General features: G+C 55.4%; 1 protein-coding gene across 1 annotated transcript in view; it reads right to left on the reverse strand.

The window, feature by feature from the left end:
* The window catches only part of GPC4 (glypican 4), a 70777-nt gene extending 62868 nt beyond the window's left edge, over nucleotides 1-7909 (reverse strand). Inside the window, exon 1 of the mRNA XM_074147185.1 lies at nucleotides 7549-7909. Within this exon, the coding sequence (XP_074003286.1) occupies nucleotides 7549-7909 (361 nt within the window). The remainder of the gene's footprint in view (nucleotides 1-7548) is intronic.
* Between the last annotated feature and the right edge of the window lie 1866 nt (nucleotides 7910-9775).

Below are 9775 nucleotides of genomic sequence, written 5' to 3' on the forward strand. Positions count from 1 at the left end.
CGCACTGCACGTTGGCAGCGGGGTGATGATGCCCTTGGGGACCACCAGACCCCACGGGGACAGGAACTGTGCCGGACCCCAAGGCACGCAGCAGGGGGAAGCAGGGCAGAGATGCCTGCACCAGTCAGAGCCCTTTGCAAACAAAAAACCCCATCCCAAGAAAACCAGCGTAGCCCCATTGTCGTGGAGGCAAAGCCCGATGACAGCCCCTGTGGCTGCCACCAGCGTCACACAGGTAAAGCCTCCCACACCTCCTCATCAGCTCCCCACTGGCCAACATGCTGCTTTTATCCAAGCATCTTTCCTAGGCCAGAAAGATGTAAACAAGAAAATCCCCCTAAAACAAACACGGTGCTTCAGCCACAGCCTCAGCAGGGCTGCATGGGCAAAGAAAAAACACAGATGCCCTGAAACTTCTGCTAGAAAGGCTAAATAGTTTCATGAAACACTAAGGAAAGCCTTTAAGAAAACCAGGAAGCAGGTAAGACGGACTACAACAAAGTCATTCTCTTTTCATTAAAATGCTCGGCAATTAGAAGAGTAACACCAGCAGCAGCTTTCTTCCCGAGACACACAAATCCCACCGACCCGCAAACTGCCCCTTCCAGGACATTGGAGGGGCTTGCTATGGGGCACCTCGGAGCACACAAGGTAATTTAGGGAGCAAGGGGCAAATTTAAGAGTTCTCCCAGACCCTCACATTGCTTAGCAATGGGAGAAGGAAGTTATCTTCATAATCTCAAAAGAAAGAGAAAGCAGGAGGAATGTGAGGAATGCGAGGAGGTTATTGCCCCGGAGACCAGTCCTGGCAGCCTGCTCTCAGCCTGGCCACCGGGGAGGAGATGCACACCCTGACCTCTCTGGCTAACAAGAATTTCCTTGCCCCCAAAAAAACCCCAACCAGGCAGAACAAAAGCAAGGAATCAGCCTGAGAGGGTCGCTCCTCTTCCGGGAGGAGGCAAAGGATTGGGAACGGATGGGACAATTCTGATGCTCCATCCCGTGGTTTGGGGAGGAGACCAGGAGGGAGATACAAAGGATTGAGCCCTTGCAACTCAACACACACGTGCACACTCCTCTACTCATCATGGGAAAGGCTACGGGTGGAGGGGATGGGAGGTGAGAACCGCACATCCGACACCTCTCAGCCCTTCTCCATCCATCCAGGCTCCAGGGTTGACAACCCATAGCACGTAACCAGGATGGCAGGGTCTGCACAAGCCACCAGCCGCAGAGCAAGCTAAGACCACAGATATCACCACCCCGACTAACCTGGGACCCTTCCAGCCTCCTGACAGAGGTCCCAGCCCTGCTGGGCAGATGTCACCAAGCCAGGAAACGCTTGTGTGGAACCTTCTCCCATCCGAGCCACCTCACACCTACTGCTCGCGCGCAGCAGTGATGCTTCAGCCCAAATTTCCTTGGCCCCACAGGTATATCCATGACAAATACCACGGTGGAGGGGAGAGGTTGAGACCCAGGCAAAGCCAGCGCCTCGCCACCGCCCCAGCCTCACTCTGCTGCCATTTCAGCAAGAATAAAAAGTCTGTTGACATACGAAAGCCACAGAAAATCTCCCTGAAACTACAAAACAGTACTGAAAACATTGTGCAGCTCAGACCTCCTGCACAATGTACACACTTCTATTCAGCCTCTTAAAAAACAGCTACATGTCTAAGGAAACATCTGATAATTAAGGCAATTTTAACAATAGATAATAATTTGACTATGAATTGTACGGAATGTAATGACTGCTTATTCTGGCAGAAAAAACCAGAACTTTCTATGAAGCGTGTGCCAAGGAAAACGATACTCCCACTCAGCCCGGACCACTGCAAGCAGTTGCTGCGAACCACATGCTTGGCGCTGCCAGCTGCGGGGACACGGCAGCGCTGCTGCAGCCCAACCGAACCAGCACCGCACAGGGACAGGAGACAGCAGAGTCCCAGGCGAGCGGCGACCAGAGCCCCAAGTCAGCCAGGGGCCACCGCTGGCTCTCGACAACACTCGCCAAGCCACATGGCCACCAGCACTGGCCACTGGGATGCTCACCGGTGGCCTGCGGTCACTTGCACGCTGCCGGCTCCCCCCTCCCGCTGTTTCCAGTTGCTAAATGACATTAGGAGGAGCTAAAAATTCTTCAAGCGATTCTCTCATTTACTTTTCCATGCTAGCACTTGTGTTTGCCACAGGGACGTTCTCCGATGGTCACCTCCCCACCCACGGGTGGTCAGGCAATTGCTCCACTAATGCGTGCCGGGCAGGAGAAACCACCCGGCCCGCAAGGACTGCTGCCTTCGCTGGCCAGGAGGCATTGCCAACAGCTACAGCTGGTGGCCAGGTAGCTCCACACCTTCACATGGGCAGCAAGGAGGACAAGGTATCACGGAATCACGTAATTGTTGGAGTTGGAAGGGACCTTCTAGAGATCATCTAGTCCAACTCCCCTGCTAAAGCAGGGTTGCCCAGAGCACATCACTCAGGACGGCATCCAGGCGGGGCTTGAAGACCTCCAGAGAAGGGGACTCCACGACCTCCCTGGGCAGCCTGTTCCAGGGCTCTGCCACCCTCACAGGAAAGAAGTTTCTCCTCGTATTTGGATGGAACTTCCCATGTTCCAGCTTGTGCCTGTTGCCCCTCGTCCTGTCACTGGCAACCACTGAGAAGAGTCCAGCTCCATCCTCCTTCAACCCACCCTTTAGATACTTGGAAGCATTGATAAGGTCTCCCCTCAGCCTTCTCTTCTCCAGGCTAAAGAGCCCCAGCTCTCTCAGCCTTTCCTCATCAGGGAGATGCTCCAATCCCTTAATCGTCTTTGTTGCCCTACGCTGTACCCTCTTCAGTAGTTCCCTGTCTCTCTTGAACTGGGGAGGCCAGAACTGGATGCAGTATTCCAGTTGTGGCCTCACCAGGGCAGAGTAGAGGGGGAGAATGACCTCCCTCCACCTACTGGCCACACTCTTCCCTACGCAGCCCAGGATCCCATTGGCCCTCTTGGCCACAAGGGCACATTGCTGGCTCATGGATAGTTTGCTATCCACCAGGACCCCCAGATCCTTCTCCTCAGAAGTGCTTTCCAGCAGGTCCACCCCTAACCTATATTGGTGCCTGGGGTTCTTCCTCCCCAGGTCCAGGACCCTACACTTGCCCTTGTTGAACCTCATTAGGTTCTTCTCTGCCCAGCTCTCCAGCCTGTCCAGGTCACCCTGGATGGCAGCACAGTCCTCTGGAGTGTCAGCCACCAATCCCAGTTTGGTATCATCAGCGAACTTGCTGAGGATACACTCTGTCCCCTCATCCAGGTCAGTATCCTCATCCAGTATCGTCTGGGTACTTCTCATATCCCAAGGAACCCAGGAGCCGTCCCATGCGACCCGACGGCAACAAGCTCAGCAGCACCAGACAGGACAAGCAACAGAGTCCTGGACGAGATCCAGAAACTGTTTCTCGGTCACAAGAGGCCACATGGAAGAGAAGCACGTGAAAAAGAAAAGCGTTTGCTGAACTTTGTACGTAAAGCAGCAGCAGCACCTAGAGAGCAGCCTTCCTGATGGAGCAGGGTGGCACACCCGGGTGACCTGACAGCCACCAACACGCCAGGACATCAGGCCACCCCTGCCAAAGTGACTTTGGGCAAAATCCCACGAGTCCAAAAACCAACGGCCAAGCGATTTCCTCTGTCACCGTGAAAGAACTCCCCTCCATCGCTCCTGACAAATAAACGCCGCTATGCCATTAATTCCATTTAAACAAAGATTACATTGAGCATCTCACAAAGAGGGAGTGCAGCTCGCGCCCAGCTCCCCACACAGGAAGGCTCCAGGCTCGCTCCATGCTCCCCAACAGCCCATCTGCCACACCAGCCTGCCTCCGGGCCACCACAAAACCAGGAGAGCAGTGCCAGCGAGGGAAGGCATTATTGCACTGCTGCAGGAAATTCACAGGTTAACTGATATTTCTGCCAACGGGCAAGGTTTGACTGGTGTTTTTCCCTTTTCAGTCCAGGAAAAGAAACATTTTTCTTCCACTTCGCAGGAAAAGGGAAAGGAATTTCCATCCGTTTAGCACCTAGGGCAAGGAGGAGCCTCTTGAAAGAAACTTGGAGGGGTTTTTTTGTTTTTAAATCACAGCCACCTACTGTGGGTCTCCAGATGCCACCGACACCAGCTCGCTTTGCATTTCGTCCTGCAGCCACTCCAGAACAAGTGGCCCCCCGCAGACGGTCACCTCCAGGGACTTGTCACCCAGAGACGAGTGGGTTCAATAAGAAATGACACTTTCCAGGTAGTGTTTGAACAAAGTGAGCAGCCACAGGCCATAGGACCCAGACCTTCCTGAGGCGTGTCCTTTCCTCAGGAAACCTTCAAACCCACCTTAAAACCAGTTTCAGGCTGGTGCTCTGCCCACATCACCTACTACCTATATGTTATCAAAAGTCAAAGTTTCACGACGCAACCGTCTACATCAGCTCTACGCAAATGCTGATCTCTCCAGCAACAGCAGCCAGACCTCATCTCGCCACTGCCACGTGCTTTACAGCATCTACAGCACAGGGCTATAGGTGCAGGAGCTACTGAGGATCACCTGGATACACGGCAGTATCAAAGGGTACCAAAAATTAGGAAGTTATGAAATGCTTCCATGCAGATCTCTAGCAGTAGTCTGTATTTATATCTCGAACACCAAGTTAACATCAAAGGAAACAATTTCTCTATGTTCCACGCTACAAGTAACACATTATACATCCCTTATCAAGCAAGCAATGAGTTGACCAGCTGTGCATTTCTCATGTACTTCAGCAACATACAACCTGCCATTTATGCATATTCTAATTACATCCTAAACCTGGTCTAAACAAATATTAAATCGAACTCCTAGGTAATTATGGACAAGCAACAGCCATTTAACAAGACTGAAACAGCAATGATACAGATATAAAGGTTGCTGGAATGGGACATTTCTTGAGAGAAAAAGAAGTTGCACGCACCCAGGAGAAGATAAACATGAAGAAGTCCATGTGAGAAGCTGCTGAGCCCCAAATGACTACTGTGCCCACCCGGTGAGGATGAGTCCTGCTTGCCCTCACGCAGCCCGACGCAGGGACACATCTCTCCACACTGCATGGCTGCTTCTTCGCTTCGACAACTTGAGGCCAACATTTTGTAGGACCAGTAATCCCTGCTTGGACAGTAAAAAAGTCACTGCACTTACAGAAACTAACTTGCCAAAGCTTTTAGGACACCTTTTTGGGAAGGTGGTTAGGAAGTTTCTGCCTGTGCGCTGTGATCTAAGGAAATTCCACAGGAGAATGGGAGAATAAAGCATGACCCACCAAGCCGGTACAAAAATTTGACAAAGAACTCGACAGACTTGGGGCTTGAGCTCACACCAGTAACAACGGTGTTTCTTACATTATCCCATCAGCATCACAGCCCGTTGAACCCTCTCCAACCCATTCTCCACCATGCTTTGGCAAGCAGAGAGGTGTTACCAAGCAGACATCATCAGTTTCCACCAACCCCCCCAATGGGATACCCGTCCAAACACACCGGGCTTTCCCACAGGCGTTTATTTCCTCCTGGCTGATTAGCCAGGCTCCCGGGCACCCACCTTCCCCACTCCCATGCCCACCTGAAGGAAAACACACCGCTATCACCTGAAACACCAACTGGAATCAAAGCTTTGGCAAGTGACTCATTTTTCGTGACGCCATCCGCACGGCGGACCTTTCACCCCGGTGTCAGACTTTATCCGGGGCGGCATTTCCCACCCAGCTCCCAGCCACACCGGTCCCCAGGGCTGACCCCGCAAAGGCAACGGCAGGCGAAGCTCGGAAAGCTAAAAACCTGCGGCGGGGAGAACCGGTACCACCTGCCAGCGCCAGCGGAGCAGCAAGGGATGGGACCCCCCGCCTCTAAACGCGCCGCACGCCGAAACCACACGAATTTGCGGAGGGAATGCGAGACTGCAGCAGGCGAAGCACCTCAGTCGAGGTTGAATTTGAAGTCTGCCACACTTTAAAGCTGCACACAACGCACTTCCTTTAAAGACTCCCACTGTCCTCTCCCCAACACCCGGGCGAGCAAGATGACATTTAAACCCTAACTCTGCCAGACCTGTTGCTTCCCAAGCGAGGCCAGACGCAGACTCCCTGCACCCCTGAAACGGTGACACAGCCCAGCCGAGAGCGTCAGCCTGTCACTGCAGAAAGCCCTTCTTTTGTCACATAATCTTACCTCGCTTGTCACATTTCTCTGACCCCTGGTTTCAAAAGCACAGGGTCAAACTGGTCTCCTTTGACCCACTCCCAGCACCCTTCAAAGCTCACCAAAGTCATCTTAAACACCAATATATAAAGTAAGGACTAGGTCAAACCTTCCCAATACCAGACATATGAGGAAGCCTGCTCACGTCCCGATCCGACACCGACGAGGGCAGGACTCAAATCAAACCCAAGCCTATTTATTAGAGACCGTTTTACAAAGCAGGGAGGGCGCAGGGGAGAGAGCATTTTAACTGCAACCAGTCAGACGTTTCTCATTAAAATATTTCTTGGAGAAGCAAACGGGCCCGCAATTTTATTCAAACAGATGTAGGCTAAACGCATATCATTAGCCTGACAATATAAAAGCGCAACCGACTGAAATCATTTTAGTTTCGTCAGTGAAAAGGATAATGTATGCATATCTGGAGGGCACACCAATGGTAAAGATTACCCTAGGCTTCTATCCTAGCCGTCTAAAGGTATTTACTTGGGGTCTGTCTGTGTTGTGACAGTGTCCTAGACCCAAATGAATGCCTCTAACACTCCACATTTTTGAGCCATTCAGTCATGCATTTTTGTTATTGTTGAAAGTAGTGCGAAATTGCAGTGCAGGAGCTGGAGTCCTTGGTGGTCTCCGAGGATTCCAGCTAAAAAGGCACTTCCTTTGTTCCGCGGAGAATGCGGTCCAGTAGGTCATTCAGAAGGGGAAATAAAAGCAGCGGCCCTGGGAGGGAGATGAAGGATGAAACAAAAAGAATAAAATGTTTTGGGTGTGAGCACATTAGCTACCATTTCCTACCGCTGCCGGCTGCCAGCACTCCTGTCCCCTGGATGCGCGAGTACCTCGGGACGAAGGTAGAGGGAAGAAAAAGGGAATAAAACCAGAAAAAAAATAATAAAAAGGAAGCGTTTCCCCGTCCGTCCCCTCGCCGGCAGGCCGCCGGGCGAGCGGCACCCGGGGCGGGACGGGGCGGCCGCCGGCGGAGAGCGGAGCCAGCAACAGGCACGGTCCCGCCCGCCGTGCGCCCCGCCGAGCCCCGGGGAGCGCCCCGCTCCGGCGAGGCGAACCCAGCCGAGCCCCGGGAGCTCCGGGGAGTCGAGCCGGGCGCCCGGAGCCCCGGGGATCCCCGAGGCGTCGAGCCGGGGAGCCCCGACCCCCGGGGATCCCCGAGCCGGGCGGCGCGCCGGGGTGGGGGGCGGGCGGCGCAGGGGGGGACTGGGGGGGGGGGGTAGCCGTGCCGGGGGTACCGCGCACAAAGGCGTCGTCGCCGATCGCGACTCACCGCTGATCTCGTGGCTGGGCGCTTCGCTCTGGCTGAAGCCCTTGGCGGCGTAAAGCCTCCGCACTTCGGAGCAACTTTTGGCGCGGGGCTCGGCGGCCAGCAGCAGCGGCAGGCTGAGGGCGGCCAGGGCGCAGAGGAGGGGCGGCAGGCAGCCGCGCCGCCGCGGCATGGTGCGGGCGGGCAGGGGCCGCCGGGGCCGGGCGAGAGCGGCCGGAGGCCGGAGCCGGCCCTCCGCCGAGCCTGCCCCGCCGCGCCGCGCAGGAGCCGCGCCCGCCGCCGTCCGTCCCGCTCCGCCGCGGCTCCGCTCCGCTGGCCCGGCGTGCGGCGGCGCGCTGCAAACTTGGCCCGGCAGGAAGCACATGGGGTGGTGGAGGAGGAGGAGGAGAAGGGAGGAGGGAGGCGGGGAAGGCGGCAGCCAAGCAGGATCGCGCGGGGCCGGGACAAGCCTCTGCAGCCCCCGGGAAAATCAGGCGCTGGGATCCGCCCGCCCAGCGAGGCGGAGCCCGCCCGCCGGCCCGTCCCATCGTCCGCCCTCTCCGCCGCCCGCCCAGCCCCGAGCGGGCGCCCCCTCCTCCCCGCCGCCCGCTCCGGCTCTTGCCCGCCGCCCCCTACCCCGGCCCCGGCCCTGCCCGCCGCCGAGTCCCCGCCAGCCCGGGGACCGCTCGCCTGCCAGCCCCGAGCCGGGTGTGAGCATTCCCCGGCCGTGGGCCGTTCCCGCCCGGCATCCCCGCTCCCGCACGAAGTGCCCCGCAAGGGAAGGAGAAATTCCCTGGCAGGGGTTGGAAGGGGCTGGAGGGGCTGTTCTTGCCTCGCTGGAGGTGTGGGTGGTCCAGCTCCGCTCCAGGTTTAGTGGGGTTTGCGAAACTGATGAATTTTGACATCACTGTGACAGGTTTGAACCGTGTGCATGAAAGACTCGTCAAAACCGACTGCTTTTTTCACATACCCTCCGTTTCCAAGCATTTGGCAGGACAGAGAGGCCTCAGGACCACAGACACCAAAGTGCTCTGGCCACTCTTCCTCCTTCGGACCCCAGCCCTGCACACAGACACACGCCTAAACGTCAACAAGCCCCGCTGAACCCTTGAACCAGAGGTTTAAGCCCAACAGTCACTGCTTGCTTCTGTTTACTGAAAATCACAGAAATAGTGCTACAAGAATGACAGGCGCTGTCATAATTTCATGGAGCTATCCTGTCATTTAAAGGGTTTGCTTAAGGAGAGCTTTCTCCCCGTCTGGCACGGGGTGGTCTCAGTGTCCCTGTGCCCTGGATGCAAATGCTCTGCAGGCAGCTCTGTCCTGCTGCGTGTGTCTGCGCCCCGTGCTGTAGTTTGCCCCATGACAGTGTAATGGCATAATTTAAAAAAGAAATGGGCAGCGGTTTACATTTCAATCTGCTCCTTTATTCTACTCATTTCTCTCATTGCCACCCTGGGGAAGGACAGACTGAGGAAACAGCAGAGGAAGTTGCCAGCTTCACCCCCTTGCTCTCAAGCTCATGTTGCTGGAACACCGGGCAGCTCGGGAGGAAGAGACCCTCTATTCATTTCCCTGGTGAGAGTGCGCCAGCAGCAAAGCATGGCCACACTGCCCCGCCAAGCGCTTCTCCTGAGAACAAGATGCTCATTCAGCTCGGAGCTTCCCAGCGGTGACGCCGGCAGCTCACCGCAGCCTTGGGGCAGGACGGGCTGCTGCAGTTGAGGAATTACACCAAAAGCAATGGAAAACCATGATACCGAAGCCCAGCCTGGGCCAGCTGCAACAGAGACACTCCTGCTGCGGCCAGGCTGTCCCTCCAGCAGGGATGCAGGGAGCATCCCCTGCCTGCACCATGGGAAATGGGCCACACCATCCCTGGGCGCAAAGCTGGAATTTGCTTTATCACGGTTTAAAAAGACTCCAGGGGCAAATCCAGCCATCCTGCTGGAAAGGGGTGTAGGGGTCTCAGCCACCCTGCCATCTGCCAGGGCCACTCATGCCGAGCTGGTGAGACAAGCCAGGCCAGAAGTTCTCATGAAGTTATAAAGTGTCCCGAGAAAGAATAATCCTCTAGGATCTGGCCCTGCAATGTACGACTGAGTTCTGGTTTTCAAAGCACTACCTCACCCTCCCAGCCTTTATTTGAAGAGACAATGTGAATTTTAAAGAGAACTCAGCAGGGAGCACTGCATTTTTCATTCCAAAGTGAGAGAGAAAACGAGAGTGAGAAAGTCTGTGGGGTTAGAGA

The sequence above is a fragment of the Numenius arquata genome, chromosome 5, assembly GCF_964106895.1.
Source record: "Numenius arquata chromosome 5, bNumArq3.hap1.1, whole genome shotgun sequence".
Classification (NCBI taxonomy): domain Eukaryota; kingdom Metazoa; phylum Chordata; class Aves; order Charadriiformes; family Scolopacidae; genus Numenius; species Numenius arquata.